Below are 19,287 nucleotides of genomic sequence, written 5' to 3'. Positions count from 1 at the left end.
CCGCCCGCCCGCCCGCGCTGAGGCGCCGAGCGGCGAAAGCAGCGTGGCCGCGGCAGGATGAGCGGCCCCCGGGCCGGCCCTCAGCCGAACGGGTACGCGAGTGCAGGGCCCGCGGGAGGCCTCCGAGCTCTTTCCGCCCGCCATCCCGCGGCTCCCTCTCCCGCCGCCACCGTGCTCCCCTCGCACGGCTGACTAAACTTTTTCCGGGCGGGCTGGGCCGCTGCTTCCCGCGGGGGAAGCCCGGGTGGCGGGGCCCGACGGCCGCGCCGGGCGGCCACCCCAGCCTCTGAGGGAGGGAGGGAAGCTGGAATCCTCCGGGACGGGAGGGAGGGAAGCTGGAATTCTCCGAGGCAGGACGGAGAGGAAGGTCCGCGCGGCTGGGGACTCCCCCGGGCAGCGCCGGCCGTCGAGTATGGGGGAAATCCATCCTTGTGGGGAGGCGTTTCCTGAAGCCCCTAAAGGCTCTGTGGGGAGGGCATGGCCTGTTTTACATGGGGCTCGTAATCGCTGGGGTGGGGAAAAGAGCAGGCAGGGTGTCGTGTGTTCATTATTTCCGGAAATGAGGACCGGCGTGAGTAACAGGCAATTAATTAAAGTCAGAAGTAACTCTGTGAAAGTGAAGTACGTTCAGTGGAGGGAAGTGTTCTTATACTGCTTAATTGAGGCTCAGTACAGTGTTTATACAGTGTTTACAGATTTGATGGGTTATCTCCCAAGAAAATTGTGAATATAATTAATTTGCAATGCACTGACTATTGTTTTTCTGTAAGAAAGATTGAGTTTTCTCTTTGAAAACCTTCACTCCCAGTAGGAATATGTAATGACCCTTTCTCAGTACCTATATGAGGGGAAAAATGAGAAGCGTCAGGTAAAGGAAATCCCAGATTCATTTAATCTAGTAATGATCATAAAATAGGAGATTTAAAGGAGAAGCTTGTGTTAAAGGTCATCAAGAACCTGTATTGTGTTTGGCTTTTGGGGAGCAAGAGCTTAGCTGAATATGTTTACTTATTTTTAATAAACATTTTTTTACCTGTGATTTCAATGCCAAGGTATTGATAGTTGGTCTTCAGTAGTACACATGATACTGGGGAATAATACTGCTCGAATAGAGTTATAACATAATGCACATGACATCAAAGATAAGGAAGCAGAGGAAAAACTTTTAAAAAGGGAGAGATTGATCTGATACCCCCCCAGTCCTCCAGCTGCACTATATTGTTGTGTAGCTGACTGTTGTAATTGTTCTATGAAAAAATTTGAGATTATAAATTCTGTTTTAGGATTCTCAAAAGAAATTTTCGTTATGCTAGACAATTTTTTTTAAGTAGCTGAATGACATTTGTTCCTTTTTCAGATGATGCCACAGCTTACTTGAAGCCTAGATGGATGAAACAGAAGTGAAAAGCGAGGCAGTGTTCTCTAGCTGTAGAATCTTTTTCTCTATTTTCCCTTGAAATAACCTTTACAAATTTTCTATAGACTACTAATTATTCTAAAATTTAGGTTTTTCTTTTCCCCCATTGTTTTTAGCAGTATTCTTCATAGCTTCCAGTTTCTGTTATTTTTGTTCAGAAGTTCTTATGGGTTGTCCTAAGGATAAGCCTTGATTGCCTGTTTTACAGCTAGCTATAGTATTTTCTAGAGTAGCATTCATTCACGCAATTCTAGAACTTGCAAATGAGCATAAAGAAGATTATCAGCTGCCCCAAATCCATGAACTAATTTTCATGTGTGTGCTTGACTGCTAGCCAAGGCCTTGGCTTCTGCTCAATCAGAAATTAAGTGGTTTATACCCATTTCACACTCTTGAGTTCTTGTGCACTGAGTTGAGGGAATTGTCTTGCCAAACACGGTGATGTTAAATAGAAGTAATTGAGTGAGGGCTTTGGGGGGTTTTTATGTTCTCTTTGATGTAAGCCTTCTGCTTATTTTTTAGATATGCTCTTCTGCCTGTGAAGTTGGTGCTCTGAGGGACCTCCACTTACATAGAGTTCTGTATTTATTAGAAAAGTAAATACTAGCTTTTGTTATGTTTTGAATAAGTAGAGTTGCTAGGGAATAGTTTAACAAAAGGAGATCTCACGACCTCTTAGTTCAGAGTACTACTCTCTTTCTGGGGCCCTTTCCCCAGAATGTTTTATTCTGTGTAGTTCTGCATTGTGTTTTATCCCTCTCCAAAGACATCACTGTGAATGTCACTTAGCCAGAAGCGATCACTGAAAGTCCAGTTGTGGTTTAGATTTTGTAAATCCATTTTTTGGAGGTATTTTAAATAATCATATAGCTGAAACATTTTCTTGATGTTTTAGTTAACCTGTCAAAGTTCAGTTTGGCACAGAGTGGTGTGAGGGTATGTCTTTAATCTCTTCTTTCTCTGAGCACTTTTCCTTCTTGGTAGGATATAGCCCCAACCCTTTAGTTACAGTGATTCAAATGAGTCTGGGCATTTTTAGAATCACATACTTGATTTTTGTGTTTGCTTTGACAATTGACAGTTCTGGGCACTATTTGCAATGTTGTCAGAGTGTGAGAGAGGTGTGTGGGTTACATCAAGAGTGTGTGTTCTTCCCTCCTTACTTTGAGATGGTAACCTTAAAGGTGATCCTTATTCATTCCAAGAACAAGCCAAAATTGCTAACTTGTAATGTGCCACATACAGACTATTCAAAACTAGCAATTTATCTTTTGTAAATAGCACATTGTTGGTTTCTAAAGTACAGTTTTATCATTGTTTTCACTCAAAGAGTGTAACCTTTTTATGACAAGCTAACTGCAAGCATCTAATACATGGTTTTAGTTACAAAAATAATGATTAAGTAAACACTTGCCTTCCGATGTTTGTCTTCTGAAAGTGCCAGTACTAGTGTTGCTAGGAGATGTCTTGCTGCTTGCAGTTACCTGTGATGTATTTCTCTGCATGGCTGTACATCACAAGAAGAGTATCTTGGTCTTAACCTGTAGTCTTTAGTAAGAGGAGCCCAAGAAGAAAAGTACTGTGCCCCTTGTATTTTGATAGGCTAATCACTGTATTTGAGATGTCCATTGGTTTGGTTTTCAGGTTGTAGCAATGATAGGTGACGGAGTTTGGGGGAAATCTCTTTCAATTTGATCTTTTGTTTGAATTTTTCAAAGCTTAAATGTATGTGTGGAGGGAGAGATGTCTGCCTTTCTTTTCTTTGAGCTGAAAAGCACAGAAATTCCCCTGTTGTGTCTTACACTGTCTGAACAGGCTTTCACCCATAAGCAGGTGAGAGAAAATGATGTATCATCCTTTTTTCCTTCCTCCTTCCCCCAAATCTACCCTTCAGGGCAGGGAAAGAAGCAACCTTTTGTGGCACTTCTATATATTATATCTAAAGGAAAAGTTCTTGAACCCACCTCCTGTCAGTTTTCAGAAGGCTTCATTTTCTCTCAAGAGAAAATTAGAGGAAGGGAGCTGTTGGAATGGCTTCAGATCTTTGGTGGTAAATGTTGTAACAAGAGGTAAACTTACAGTGATATGGTCAGAAATTAATGCCTGCAGAAGAAGTTACCAAATAGGAAGCTACTGAGCACTTGTAGGCAGAAGTACAAAATAACTTAGATTAGAGGTTAGCAGTTATCACAGTCATCATAAAAAAAGATTATGTTGTTTGGGTGAGAAGAATGGCAGTACATGATATACCCGAACCTTAGAAATATACAAGGTGTTATCTATAAAGGATAAATTGCTCTGTCTTTGAATTGCTTAGTGCTCTGAATATCTCAGCCTTCTTATCTAAGAAAATGAAATTTGCAACCTTGCTTGATGCCTTTTCCTTGAAAGGAAATGTTGCATGTATAAGTTCCTGAAAAGCACTTCAAACGGATGGTTTTACTATCAAAATATTAGTGAATGTGTGGTCTTAGCCACATTGTGATCCTGGTTACTTTAAACTTGTGCACATTAAAATAATGCAATTTGTAGTAACTCTAGGTATGTGGTGTTTGCTGATGGCTGTTTTTTTCTATCAAATATTGTTTCAGCAGTGAAGCATCCTGCAAAAAAAGAGAGGATTATTTGGAATGGCCTGAATATTTTATGGCAGTAGCTTTTCTGTCAGCACAAAGAAGTAAGGATCCAAGCTCTCAGGTAAGAAGGCAACATCTAATAATAAGATAACCTAATCTATATTGCCTATCACATCAAATGTACACATAGTGGTTTCAGGAATTTCTTAATAAAAGTTATTTCAGTGTATAGCTGTTCAGTTTTAACATAGTCAGCACCTTCTCTTACAGAAATTCTCTTATTGGGCCTGACCTCGTATATATAATTCTGTGTACATTTGTAGCTTGGAGTTTTATAAATCATCATTTCATCTGGAAGTTAAAATAACACATGCATTTTGTCTCCTTTTTCCAGTAAATATAGTCACTTTTAGAGGACGATGAAACTGCTGGAAGTTTAGGTTGTAATTTTTTAAGACACAAGATTTTACAAGTTTCTTTTCCTCACTTGTAAGAGTATTTGTTTGTTATTGGGTTGACTGGAGTTTTCTCCTAGTTTATTCCTCCCTCAGGATCCCCTGTTCCCTGTGCTTGACTGTCTATCTTCACATGTTTCGTGTGCCTCTGTTCAATATTGATTTCAGGTGATTGATGCAGGTCCTGAAACATGCTATTCTGCAGGATGCAGACTTCCTTTGTGTGAAAAAAATCAGGAAGCAAATCGCAGAAAAACAATCTGTTCACTTCCTTCTGTCCATTTTGGCACTTAGCTCTCTGAAGGTTGTGCACTTGGGGCTAAGGTTTTGTTACCCAAGGGCTGGCTGACAAGCACATTGTGTGAATTAAAATTAGTGCTATTGCAATTTCAACAAATAATATGGGCAGAAAATAAAAAAATGGGACACATCATCATTCTTTAAGAAGAGTCCCTTTGTAGACTTAGAAGCTATTGTTGAAGCAATAAAGGGTGAAAGTTAAAAGGTTTGGAATTTTAGTGCATGTTTGCAACAAGCCACAAAGGCTTGTGAGGCCTGCATAAGCCAACACTTGTATTTGTGTTACATCTTTCATAACTTTTCTTCTGCTCATGTTGCTTATACTGCTGCTGGGAAAGCTAGTTTGGGGAGCTGAACTTCTGTGTTTACTAGGGTTTATTCAGTGCTGTTTCTGCTCCCTGAGCTAGGTTATTTCATAAGCAGACAAGGAACAGTGCTGGCAGGCTGGAATGGGAACAGCATGACCAAGGGGTAGCAGAGTTACATCTGCCCCACCAGTTAGGTACAATTGTAGCCCTGCTCACTAGATAGTGTGACTTAATATATTAAGTGAAGTTTGTGTCTCTTAAATGAAAATCGTAGGACTGACTGTTCATGTCTCATCTTCATTACTGACACATTGTTTTGCATGCTGTTGGTACTACATAAATCTGATTTTATTTAGGTTGGTGCCTGCATTGTAAATTCAGAAAACAAGATTGTTGGAATTGGATACAATGGGATGCCTAATGGTTGCAGCGATGATGTACTGCCCTGGACAAGAACAGGAGCAAATAGACTAGACACAAAATATCCTTATGGTAAGGCTTCTTGTGGTTGACAGGTTAGACTGGTGATGTCTGTATCTGTGAAAGTTCAGCTGGTAAAGTATTGATCAGTTTTTCTTCCACTCAGTTGATATCATTAATGTGCCCATATGTGGTACACCAGGATAAAAATCACAGTCTATTTGAAGTACTGACTTCCTGGTGAAATAGGTTCATAAATATTAGCCATTTTGGACTGGGTAGTGAAAGCCTGTAAATATGAAGCAGCTCATTAGCACGCAGCTGCAGTGCATGCAGATAATTGCTGCTTCTGCGTGTTTGTCTCCACAGAAATTACAGTGTGTGTATATGCAAAACAAGTAATGGGGTCTAAAATACAGGTATTACAATTATAAACTCCAGTAGTTGTGGGAAATTTCCATTTCAGGTGTTGATGATATAGGTTGTAAAAACTATGAAGAAGCTGAATATTTGACTTGAAGTCTGTGTGCCATGGGTGTACCCTTCTGTGGGTGAGGTGACTTTCATTGTTTATTTCAGCCTCTGATTTGATTCCCACTTATTAATGGACAAAAGCAGTGAAGAGCAAGGATGGTTTCATGGTAAATGTGGTTGAGTGCTGCTTTGGATCTTGCCTTTGTCTTTGCAGCAGGCATAGTTTGGCCTTCTGTAAGTGTTATTTAAAGGGCCCTCCGTGAAATTTGGTGGACCTGTCAGCAGGGCTGACTGTTCTGGATCAGGTGTGGTTTGCAGGAACCAAGGAGACTGGGCTGCCATGTGGCCTGCAGTGTGGGGAAGAGACCTTGCTTAGGACCATACAGTCCCCGTGCTTCCAAAAGTCTCCCTTGGTCTTTCTGCGCCCACTCCAGCTCCTGCTGCACGTCTGTGTGTGACACCAATGCAGCAGAAGCCACAGGCACAGAAAAACCAGGAGCTTCTTCATCCCTTGCTGCATCTCAGGCTGCTCTGAGCTCAGGAATGGCAGGGCAGAGAAACACAAAAGAGAGAACCACAGTCCTGGGAAGTTTTCTTTCTCCCTGTGTGGGTGGGGGAGAGTCAGCACAGGAGTTCACCTTTTGCAGAGAAATACTGACTCTTTTCCAGTGACCAGTATTTATCTCTACCTACTATTTCTGTTTCTTACTTGTGACTTTAACAATTGGTGTGATAGAGAAATTAAACTTGCATGAGTTTTGACATAGCCTGAGCTCACTCAGAGCTCTTTCTAAAAACCATTTTCTGGTTTTCTATAGCATTGAGGTGAAAGATGATATGCAGTGGCTCAGCACATAATTAATCAGTTTGATATTTTTGACTTCTTAAAACCCCAGTACTTTGTCCTTGTTCACTTCACCAATTTATTATAAAACCTCTAATGGTAACTCTTAAGCTCAAGACCATTTCATATTATTTTTTGTAACAGGTGTATTCCAAATATAGGGCCCAATTTGAAGTCTGCTGCTGCCAAATTTGAAGTCTGCTCTGAACCACTGGTTTTACATATAGTGCTGTGACCATATTGGTACAACTTAGCATGACTGCTCTTTATTTATAGGGTGAGGAAACAAGTGTTAGCCCATTGATTAAATATAAAGCACTGAAAACAGAATATTGATTTTGGTTGAATTTTTATGCTGCTGTCAGGTCTCAGTTCTGAGCTAAAATCAGCATGGGTGGTCTCAGGCATCAGAGCATGTTCCAGGCACTCAAATCTGAGCTGACCAGTTTAAACTAAAAGTACTGTGAGGAATCTTTGTACAAGATGATGTGAGAAATTTTTTCTTTTTGTTAACTCTGACTGCAGAAGATGTGGAGCATGTGATGTTTAAAAAATGAGCTAACCAGTAACAGCTTGGAGTGCTGAGTTGATTTCCAGGAGTTGGTGTAACTGCTACCCTTCCCCCTATTATCTTAGTCTTCACCTCATTAAAAAAATCACAACTTTGTAACACAAAGTGTCTGCTGTGATGAATAAACAACCTATTTTGTAATTCACAGATCATTTAAACTCTAGCAATTTCTTATTAATCTTGATAGCACAGTTGACAGACCAGACAAGTATATATATAAAAAAAATCTTCTGCTTAAAAAAATTCTGGTAGATGCAGAGATACATAGAATTGCTGCTAAAATCTCATTAAACTGTCATTTTTCCTTTCTCCTTTTGCTAATCATCGCAGCATTTGTGTAAATTGAACTTTTTATCCTTGCATTTTCCTGACTGGCTTGTTTAGAGACAGTACAATCTTCTGTGTGCTCCATTAGCTAACCAGGGGAATGGTGGCACTTTCATCACTGCAGTGTAGCTTATTAGATGAAGCTGATGGTAATTGTGCATGTACCACCCCACTAAGTTGGAAGATGTCTTCTGGAGGTACTTCATGTATCTGCAGTGCTGCAGAAAAGGTCTGGGGCGGGATCTGAGTGCCGACCACCCGGTCTTGGGTACTCTTGTGGGTTAGCCATAAACGCTTAGCGCACTTCCCGTGTTTTGCACCACTCTTGCTAGCTTTCTCCAGAACAAAGCTTCAGTGTTGCTCTTCCAGTGGTGTTCCTGAGGGCAGGGTGGAAAAAAAGACTGCAAAGAAAACAAGCATCAGGTATAGGCTTATAATGCAAAGCCTGCTGAGATGGTATGCTTAACCCTCCTCCTTCCCTCAGGCATACTGGCAGATATGCAACACATACTCTGTTTCGTGCTCTGAAAATCCCTCTCTGGTGGGCTGCATAAAAGTCTTCTCACTTCTTTATGCACTTTGAACTGAGACTTACAAAATAACTGTGTGGTGTCACAGGACTCTGGAGCTTGAGGAAACCAAGGCCTGAGGGCAGTGTGTTGCTGATGGAGCCCTAAGATGAGTACGAGCCAGTCTGTGCCAGTTGGCCTCGGGACCAGGGGTCAGTCTCTGGCCCTGTCTGTGCTTAGCAGCATAGACGTAGTAGGGGATTGGACCCAGAGGCAATCTTTGCAGAAGGGTGTTAGGTCATCCTGTAACAAATTTATTGAGCTCAAATTTATTGAGCTGCATTGACCCTACAGCTCTGATCAGATTTACTGTTTCATGGCAAAAAATCTTCCAATTTCCACCCTAAATTTATCTGTGGTTAGTTTTTAGGTTCTTGCGTGTGCCAGCAATGCTCTTTTAGCTTTTCTTATTCACTGTGGTTAACCCTTCCTCCTTCCCTGTGGACTTACTGATAACAGTTACCTTTTGAACTTCTGTTGTGAGGTTAACACATCCTGTCACTCTTGAATTTTGCTGTATCTTGAAACTTGTTGGTTTGAAATTCACCACTGTCTGGGTTACTTATGTCTGCTGCAATATACTGTATGTAGCTGTCTCAAGCATGTATCTATCTCAAGTGGTCTCAGCTCTCTGTTAGGGGCAGTGTTGTACTTGATTAAGAAATCCAGGAATAACCTGAGCTGCTACTGCAAGAAGGCACCAAAATGTGGTAGCTACTGTTCACCTTTCCTTAGAGGATGTAAACATTTGCAAGGCATTTGGATATTACAGGAACCACGTGTATTGGTACTGTGCATTCCTTATGAGACTCTTGAAGTGGATGGAGGCTCTTCCTCCTAGTTGTGGTGCATATTTGAACAGTATAGCCTTGTTATATCAGAAAGCACAGAGTGTTTTGCAGGGTGCCATTTTTCGCAGCACAAAATCAAGATGTCATTGTGTTGGAAGTGGCTCCAGGCTGCCAGTCAGTAACAGCAGCAGGGATGTGTCAGTGCACATGAGAGAAATGGAAGACCAGTTTTAATAAGATGTTATTAAAAGCTCTTCCTGAAGCATTGTGTTCAGTGTTATGTGCAGAAGCTACTTAGTAATTAAGCAAAATTCTGTTTTTCAGAGTCAAAAGTGTCCCCTCTGTTTCTGTTAGATGAATCTGAGGATTTGTTGATGCTCAGTTTCCTCTCACCAGTCATTTAAAATACTACATTTTTGTCCTATTAATGCAAATCTTCCCACTAAATCTAGTTGCTGTGCTCCTGTTATGCCCTCTGTAATCTAAGAACATCCATTTGACAACCAGTCTCTAATTAAGGGTTTTAAATTAAAATGACTGGCAAATTTAGAAACCTCTGAGCAATACAGAAAATATTGAGTAAGTATGCTTACAAATATTTATACAGGTTCAAATATCATAAAATATGTGCTGTGGCAAAAAGTATGCTCTAATTGAACAGTACCTGCTGTGTAAAATGAAACAAACTGTTATCAACATTTCCTTGTGTTAGGATTATGAGCTTTTTGTCAATTTTTCAGAGAAATGAACACTCAACAATATTCAGGCAAATGTTAGTTTTGTAGAAGCTGTTATTTTGACAGCACAAAATTTGATAAGGCACTCTGAGGAAGTGTGATGCTCTCTCTCCAACTGGCAGTGCAAAGATGAGGCTTCAGCTGGGAAGGCGATCTGTAGGAGATGGTATCCACTTACAACCACTCTCATCCTGCATGGATCTTTGTCCAATTCTGGTGTCATACATCAAACCTATAGAAAGTTTGGAGATTTAGAAACAACCAATTATTCTGCTTGCCTGCTAAGAAACACCTCTGTGTTCTGCTAGGAGCAGGACCAGCTTGGAGCAGGATGGGAGAAACTAAAATAGGGTGGGTTACCTAATGCTGCTCACATTTTGAGAGGGCCTTCTCTGGTCTGCCCCAGGAAGTTTTGTGATGTTCGTAAAGGGGCTGGGTGGTTCCCATCTTCACTTCCCAGTTCTTGTGTAAGAAAGCCATGAGGCTGGGGTTATGTTTTTCTTACTGCAGTCTGAGGAGGCTAGGCCTCCCCACAAATCTGCTGCTGCTGTCCTTGCCTCTGTGCCCTGACCACAGCTTCTTCTCCAGCACAGAGGGAGAACAGCAGGAAGGGCTGAGGGCAGTGCCAGCTCAGCATCAGTGTCCTGCCTGCCCTTGATGAAGTGACCAACAACCATCCCTATGCTTTCAAAAAGGCTGAAAAAACCAGATGTCATTCTACAAATTCCAGATGCATCAACCACTGCTCCCAGTGGTTGTCACTCCAGACTCCATTCCTTAAATTAATGTTTTGATACCGTCTGGGATCCTTGCTGTGTTCAGTAAAGGATAACAAAATTCTTAGTCTGGCTAAGTAGTAACTAACAACACTAAAAAGTCATTCTCACTAGCCCTTCCTCTGGTTGCCTCTTTAAAGGGTCTGTAAAGTTATGGTCCCTAGCATGCTCCTCATCAAGCATGTAAGCCTTTAAACAGTATTAAACACCTTGACTAGTCTTGTGGCTCTCATGAAATTGCTAGTCAGAACATGTTTAGAATGTGGGAAGAGTACTTCTGACTCTGCAACCCACTGGGAACATGCTCATGTAAAGTGTTCAATCCTGAAAAATTACCATTTATAGGGTAAGCAGGGGTCTCTTATTTACAGGTGGGCTTAAGGATGAGTGCTATCTCAGCTATGCAGCACAAACCAGCATGCAATGAGAAGAGATAGAAACACTAGCAATTAATACTACCAGTAGTGAAGCAGTCGTTCATTGGCTTTTTTCTTTTTTTTTCCTCTCTCATGAACCTAGTAGCAGGTGGTGGGAATGTCAGAGCACACACTTAACTTCTCGTTGCATGGTTATTTCTTCAGCTAATGAAGCCTTTTGAGAATACATTTCAAGCTACTTCTCCAGAATGGAAACCAGTGTTGTGGCTACATGTGAATATTCTTTTTTTAAAAGCCAAAGCTCTTGAGCCCCTCATAGGGTATTGTAAAAATTCTTAGTTTTACTAGTCTGCTTAAAGAAACAGTTTTCAGAGTTCTGAATACTGTGGACCTGTGAAAAGTTATTTTAAGTTAGCTTCTTACTATCTCAGAGACAAAAATTTGTAACTAATAGCAGGAGCTCTTAACAGCTTAGAATACTTCATAACACCCCAAATATAAACTAGTTAATCATTAACAAGAGGGATTTTGGACTTTTGGATTTGTTTTCTGTCTCTCAAAAAAGCTGGGGAGATCTATAAGAAAAATCTGGGAGCAATAGACCTATCTTACCTGGTCAATGCCTGTTTGTCAGAGAGAGGTGAATATGAGTAAGAGGGAATTAAGAGTGATGGGACAAATCCTAAAAATACTTGTCTGATGCCAGCACCTTCTTAAGAACCATCTGGCATAATAACCCTTTATAAGTAGCCCATGTCTAGGGAGATGTATAAAACAAAGACATATGTAATGATAGTTTCCCAGAATATGCCTTCAAATCACAGTAACTGAGACAGAACAGTTTGGTATTTAATAGCCCAGTAGACTAAAAAAGTAATACTGGATGGAAAATTATGACTTCTGGAGTCAGTGCAAGTTTCTGGTCCTGTACCAGCTTTTGCAATAAGTTCAGTAAGAAATACTTGGTTAGGTACATGAAAAATGTACCTAGTTTTCCATTTGAAATGAAAACTTGCTGGGTTTGTTGTAGACTTAAGTACTTTTTGTCTTGGAATGATTTGTCTGTTTCTTATTGCTGTCTCTGCATCTTCTGTCCACATGGGATAGTTGTAATTTTTCTTAACTTCAGATTGTGTGAAGATGGTCAGGAGGCAAAATTTATGGTTTTCCCTTGCTCCAGCTGATTATCTTCTATAAGTTATTCTTGGCCTGATCTTGTTTTTGCTTGGGAAGAGGATTGTTGTTCAAAGTTTGTAGAAGTCTGCCAAAAGAACCTTTTTCCTCTCATTAGTGCAGGAAGGAAACTTGTTGCAGTACTAATAATGAAACTTGTCTGGTTTTACAGTTGAAGATTTTTGAGTTTTAATGAAGGAAAAATATTTACTAAAGGCATTAGTTTTGTTTCTTTTTTAGTTTTGGGAGCCTTTGAAAACATTCTTCTTTCTGGATGCCTTCCATATTTTAATCTGCTGCCTAGAACACAAATATATTGTTCAAAGAAACTTAAAAGTGATGTTTCTGTCCTGTTGATATAACCCCTATTTCCAGTTGTGGAAGTTATATCACTCTCTTACCCAATCCTCCACAGCCGCAGGAAAATAATTCTCTGACTATTTACTGTAAAGGCTTTATAAGATTGGTGCAACTTAATAATGTACTTGGTGTTCAACATATTTTCTGGATTTTCTAAATGTGTAGGTTGATATAACTGCATCTCTCATACACTTAATGGCATGTATTTAAAATACAGTGTGACCCAATAACAGTTGCAGTAGAAACAGTAAAAATAATGAAAGAAGCCTTAATGTGATGGTTCTTGGCTCTTGGTTGTTTTTTTTTTTTTTTCTTTTTCAATTTCCTGGTTTTTGTGTTGGTTTCTGGCTTTACTGGTTATAAGAAGGTATGTGGACAGCATAACATGGGTGTGGTAGAAGCCAATACTGAGCTTTCTTTTGCAAGTGTTTGGTCCTTTGTGACTTGCTTGCATGGGAAAGTTTGTGTGCTGTAAGTTAAGCTGTAAATTTGTAGTGCATTAGCTGTTGTATACAAAATTCCTTGTAGACATTTAGCACATATGGAAAATGTTTCCATTCAGCAGTGATTCCTGCGTGTTGAAGGTACTGCACTCAGTTATTTGTGTGGTGAGATCATTCACACAGAGGTCAACGTACAGCACCAAGTTTGCTGTGAAGTTGTGCTGTGAAACTTGGTCTGTTTTAATTTTCACATGGGCACAAGGGAGAAGAAAATGACTTTAAAAAAAATCTGTTCTTCAAAACAAGCAGTGCAAAACCTGTGTCTGCACATGCAGGTCTCTAAATGATCTCAAACCCACACCACACTTCAGCATCTGTTTAAGAAGTCAGGGCAGCAGGCAGTTTCTTAGTAGGTAGGTATATAAATTATGCAACTTGCTGTTATTCCTAGGAGTAAACAGGAAGTTCTTGCAGAACTAATGTTTTTTTCAAAGCTTGATTGTGAATGACACAGAAACTGCGCTTCTCTCAGCTGTGTTGATAACACATTAGATAATGTGCCCTTTAAGATAATCTGAGATAATCTGAGAATGTTTATTCTCATTATGAACACTGGTGCTGTCTGTCCTGAAAGAGCTATTGTGTTATGGTGGAGTAAGGCAGGATGCTCCATTGCTACTTGGCCTGTCTCAAACCCATGGAGAAGTACAGGACTTTGTTTTCCTGCTTATGAAGTCTGGCACCTTTTAATGAGCAGTAAAGTCACTCTTAATATTGAAGCTGGATGTTTTTATGGCCGAGTGTGTCTTGTGTATTCTGGGGGTGGGAGAATCCTGCAGCAGTGCTGAGCCATTCTGAGGCCCAGAGGACAGAGCTGCTCGGTTTTACTTGGCGATTCTGCTGCCTTTAAGAGCGCACAGCGCGCTCCTACAGCCCCAAGACTGTTCCTATCTGTGCATGTAAACACATAAATGAGCTGTTTTATACTGGCAGTTAGATACTCCAGAGAGTTGTGAAGCTGTGAGATATTGCTTCACTAAGGGTGGTTGCAATGGCTTGGCCCACAGCCTACGGCTTTGTTGCCTGCAATAGGTGTTAGCAAATGGCAGTGCTAATGCACTTAATGATATCATTACTAATCAGCAGCCTGGTCAGAACAATTGACCTTCATTGATCTTGGTATTTCTGCTTTTATTTCTTTCTCTGCCCTTTATTATAAGCTGTGCAAGCTATTTGCCTTTGAAAATAATGTGAGAAGTTATATTGTAACACTTTAATTTTAGTTTGACCAATTTATTTTAATGATCAGTATTATGAATTGTTTCTTCCCTTGTTTAATCAGTGTGCCATGCCGAATTGAATGCCATCATGAACAAAAACTCAGCTGATGTGAAAGGCTGCAGCATGTATGTTGCCTTATTTCCATGTAATGAATGTGCAAAGCTCATCATCCAGGCAGGTAAGCAGTAGTGCCAGCTTGCTTTTTCAGGGTTGCAGTGCTGCCTGCTCATTGGCATCTTCTAATAGATGTATTTGATGTTAAATTGCTGATGTTAGATCTAAATTAATTGCACTGTCAACCTCATAAGATGCTACTTGTGGGGGTTTTTTGCATCTGAATGGTGCCAAATTTTTCCAGTGCTAATTGCATCTACTGTGATTCTAAACGTGCTTCTAATTTAGGTTTGTAACTTCTTAGACCAGGAGCTGCCAAAGAACAACACAGGCTTTGCATATAATTACTGTCAATTTTACTGTGCTCTGGCACATTGAATAGAGTAGGGCAGAAAGAAATAAACTTCTGCATGACAAAAGGTCTGTTGGGAGTATATACATGAAATTTTAATTTGAATGTGATGCATAGTAGATATTCGAAGATTTTAAAATATCTTTGCTCATAAATGTCATAAGATTTCTATGATCCTACTTTAATTATGTCTTTCATTACAATTATTATAAATCTCTGCCACTGCAGCAAGTGTGCTGGCCTAAATGTCTCTCCTTTTTTGAGATTAGGCAGTATCTGCAGCAGGCTTCAGTTCTGTAAAAATCTCTGCTTAAAGTAGCATGTATTTTGCTCACTGAGTAAAGTCATGCAGTCCCAGCATGGGTTGTTGTTCTGGCGAGTGTCTCTTACTACTAATGGCCACAGGAATATAGGAAGAAAGCTGCAAACAGAAGGCTTCTTTATTTTGGTTCAGTGTGGTCTGAAATCAAGAGGGGTGAATAGGGAAATATGATGGTATTCTGCATTTGTGCTTCATACAATTCTCTTACAGAATCAAAATCAAATTGTCTTCAAGGTAGATTGGCTGCTTGTTCTCAGTGTAGTCACTCATCCTTTTCCTTATGCACGTAGGTCAGCACTAAATTGCAATGTATTGTTATTCATGCTGTCTGGCAAACACAGGAAGATGTTGATCAGCTATGAAACGCTTGTGAATTCTCTTTTGAAGCCTTTATATTTCTTCCCTTTCTAAGTGGTTTAGGCAGAGTTGATTCAGCAATTTTACACAGCATACATTTGCGAGTAAAGGTGTACCAAGGAGTTGTAGACCATGTGGATGAATGCTGCCTCTTCTGATTTTGTGCACCAGACATTACTATTTTTTTTTTCAGTGTAATTCTAACATTTTTTCTATGTGACTTCTTTAGGCATAAAGGAAGTTATTTTCATGTCCGACAAGTATCATGACACTACAGAAATGACAGCTGCACGGCGGATGTTTGATTTGGCAGGTATTATATATAGGTGAGAGAATTAACTTTGTTTTTTTCTCTGGAATGGAAAAAAAGGGGGAATGTGAAACAGACAAACTTTAGGGCAAATTGTTTTCTTCTTTCAGTCATGTAGCATTTTATTCCTCTGTAGTTTGTAGATGGCTTGATCTGCGGAAGCACTGCTGCACCATTCTTTTGTCTTGCGTATGGTGAGAGTTCAATTTTGAAACGTTTGGATGAGAAAATGGTCCGTCGCTCATTTTGTTCCTGGAATGGGAGTGAAATCGCCGGGGGGTGGTTGTTTGTTACATTGTACCCAGGAGAGTCTTCCTTGACCCTGCTTTGGGCAGGAGGTAGGGCTAAATTATCTCCTGAAGTCATGTGTAACCTGGATTATCCTGTGATCATATGAGTTGGACTGAAACAAACAACTGATTTTTTTGTTGTTGTTGGTTTTGTGGATTACTCCATCCTTATTGAAACTTCAGTATCTTTTTGTTACTGTCTGTCTGGGAAGGTGTCAAACAAGCCGCCCATAATTAATTTTTGGTGCTTATAGCTGTTCATCTTCTTTGGTCAGCTTTTAGGTGAGAAAAGGATAAAACTTGGAATATTTGCCTTGAGGTAATGATAACCTCAAAAATGTTTCAAGAGTGGGGTTTTTAAAGACACTGACAGAAATACCTAAAAACAATCTGTTCAGCAGCGAGTTTGATGGGAGTAGCATGCTGTGGGTGAGGCTAATTATGTAGTCAGGGAGGCTTTGCAACTCTAAAAACTTTTACAGTATTAATATAAAGACTTTGAAAAATTTGCAAACATAACAATTCTGACAGATAAAATTTTAGGATGAAAGATACCTACTGGGCTGGGAAACATCCATGGAAAAACACAGCAGTACTTGAAATTCAGTTGTAGTCCTTCAGTGTATTTCCTGTCTACTAAGACTATTTGACTAAAAAGCATAAATCATTCTCTTGCAAGTCAAATCTTGTAACTTCTCCAGGGTGAGAAATGCTTCTTGCATTTCAGATTGCTATTCAGAACAAAGCATTCAGAGTTTGTGGTCAGCAGCATGTGCTTTCCTGCGTTGACTGTTACTTATCCTTGTATCGATTGCTGAGGATGTAGGTGGTACTTAATGAATCTCTTGAAGTGAACTGCAGAGCTTAATTAGGCACTAAATCCACACTATTTGCATAATCTTTTGTTTACTGGTAGACTGGAAAATATATGCTCAGTCCCTGTATACCTTCCTTGCTAATTGCTGCAGCAGATGCTGTAATGATAATAAAAGGAAACATTTTGCGGCAGTATTAATTTTAGGCTTCTAAAGTTACAATTTTTAAATTATTCCCTCTTAACTAGTTTGGGTTTTACCCAGTATGGCATAATGTGATCTATTCCCCTTCCACAAAAAATATTCTATTATGCTGACACAAAGCTTGAAAGTGTTTTTCTAAAACTTGGCAAGAAAAAATTGATCAAAATATCAATTTATCAAAGTGTATTCCAAATATCTTTTTTATATGCATACATGTACAGAAGATTTAAATTTTTTTTTCTGGATACCAATATCTCTATCTAGATATTTAAATAGATATTAAAAATATTTGAAATATTAATATGTATGAACAAAAATCACAAACCTGGTAACATTATGCCACCACCTGCAGCTAAGTTGGTAAAAGTCCTTTGACTCCTGGGTAATTTATAAATTCCAATAGCTGAAGAATGCACAGAGTAACCCACCCCATGTGTCTTTTTGTCTTAGTCTTTCTTGTCCAGGTTTATCTCAGTGTGGTGCACTATAATTGGCTCCCATAGAGAAGAAAACTATAAGAATCCAAGGATGTGTTTTTTGGGATTTTTTTATTCCTTCAGAAATTTAGCTGGAACTAAAGCAAGCAAAATGTTTTAACTACTCACTAATATCTGTATTTTTCTCTTTTTTTAGGGAATTCAAGCCAAAGTGTAACAAGATCATCATCGACTTTGATTCAATTAACAGCAGACCAAGTCAAAAGCTTCTGTGAATTATGTCTCATTAAGTCTGTAGGAGAGTGTGATTATCCTTTTTAGAAAAGCTTCTAATGCCTTTCATCTTGAACATGCAACTTTTTAATGGTTTCTGTAGCTAAAGTAGACTTATAAGAAATCCAAGGCATAAAGTGTCCCGCTCACTTCATCTTGTCACGTGGAATCTAAATCTACTTAAAATTTTTTTATGCCTTTATCAAAACTGCTTAAAAAATAGAGACACCTAGATGAAACAATATAAGTAAAGAAAACTGTTCTAATTCTTCCTGTATTCATCACCACATGCTCTGGTGGGCTGTCAGCACAGATTTAGCCTCAGTTTAACAGCAGTACTTGTAACCAGTAGTACGGTGGAATATGCTAATAGATGTTGATCTCTCTGTTGGATATGTGGATCTTCACAGTTGATCCTAATAAAGAACAAAAAATGTTATCCGTGCAAATGCTAATCTTCCAACTAGCATAACACTAATATTTAAAAGGTTTTACAGCTTTAGGAATGTGTGCCATTCTGCTTGTTACCCAACAAATGAAATGCTGACTTTTCTTTTAGTTGCTCTCTGACATTGCCGTACTTGGGGAGGGTTGAGAGAGAAAGCTGTTCTGAGAATTGTCCCTGCCTGAGTGAGCTTTACAGGTGATTTCAAATCCTTGTTTTCCCCAAGACTCCAGAACTGAAGGGGCTTGAGGGAGTAAATAATTTGGTGCTTTACCTCTGGGACTTTTACACTGAGTTTGTTTTCATGTGCAAAAGAAAATAATTTTATTGGTCTAAGCTGTTCCTAGATAATTCAACATAGCTCAGTCTTAAACTCCACCTGTAAAGTAACCGAATCGGTTTTTGTCCTTTGAGAGAAATTGGAGATATTCAACCCACATCCGTATCTGTGCCAAAAGATGTAATTGCGGAGTTAGCTTGTTTCCCAGTGCTGACATAGTACCTCTATTTTCATAAATGTTGCCTAAAATAATATCCTTTTTAATTTTATCTTGAGATCTGGGAATAGATTTCAGTTCATTTTCTCTAATTTGATTTTTAAAAATTAAGTATGCCTAATGGCTTTGTTTAGATAACATTGGTGGTTGGTTGTTTTGTTGTTTTTTGGTTTGGTTGGTTTTTTTTAATGTGGTTATACTTCAATGAGCTTTTATTTTCTCTACAAAAAGCTTTGTTTCATATTTTGGGACATTATGTAATTTGGCTTCATACCAGTATTATTAAAGTCTTATTAAAATCCACTACACTGAAGTAGACTCATTATTATAATATTAAGTCATGCACTTGGCTCCAGAGCACTGCTGTTTTTGCAATCATATGGAAAGCATATTTTGTGCATTTGTGATATTACCTAAAATATAATGTTCATGAACCATTTGACTACTAAAGGGATCACTGTAATGTATTGTGTGTCCATTTATAAGATAATTTCTGAGTTTCTTTTTCCTACAGCTGTTTTCCACGTCAAAATTGGTCTGTGGCTTAGTGCCAGAAGAAGAAATTTGCACATATATGTGGCAGGGGAACATGAAACCTGAAAAATTACTTTAATAAAATGTCACTAAGCCAGTTTATGCACATCTTTTTCTTTGGTCTGAATTAGTAAGTAA

General features: G+C 39.3%; 1 protein-coding gene across 4 annotated transcripts; it reads left to right on the top strand.

The window, feature by feature from the left end:
• Positions 1–21: 21 nt before the first annotated feature.
• On the top strand, positions 22–18,918 carry DCTD (dCMP deaminase). Of its 4 annotated transcripts, none has more exons than XM_041427917.1 (6): positions 22–92; positions 4,012–4,114; positions 5,413–5,548; positions 14,261–14,377; positions 15,574–15,657; positions 17,597–18,918. In XM_041427917.1, the coding sequence occupies exons 1-6, from the start codon at positions 58–60 to the stop codon at positions 17,719–17,721; spliced, it is 600 nt and encodes a 199-aa protein (XP_041283851.1). In that variant the 5' UTR covers positions 22–57; the 3' UTR covers positions 17,722–18,918. The 4 variants fall into 4 exon arrangements, with proteins under 4 accessions (XP_041283851.1, XP_041283853.1, XP_041283850.1 ...); XM_041427919.1 differs by having other exon boundaries at positions 15,574–15,670; XM_041427916.1 differs by having other exon boundaries at positions 23–92; positions 4,009–4,114.
• The last annotated feature ends 369 nt before the right edge of the window (positions 18,919–19,287 follow it).

Source organism: Onychostruthus taczanowskii, unplaced genomic scaffold (assembly GCF_017590055.1).
Source record: "Onychostruthus taczanowskii isolate IOZ18803 unplaced genomic scaffold, ASM1759005v1 scaffold12, whole genome shotgun sequence".
NCBI lineage: Eukaryota > Metazoa > Chordata > Aves > Passeriformes > Passeridae > Onychostruthus > Onychostruthus taczanowskii.
This window is presented reverse-complemented; position numbering and strand designations above follow the sequence as displayed.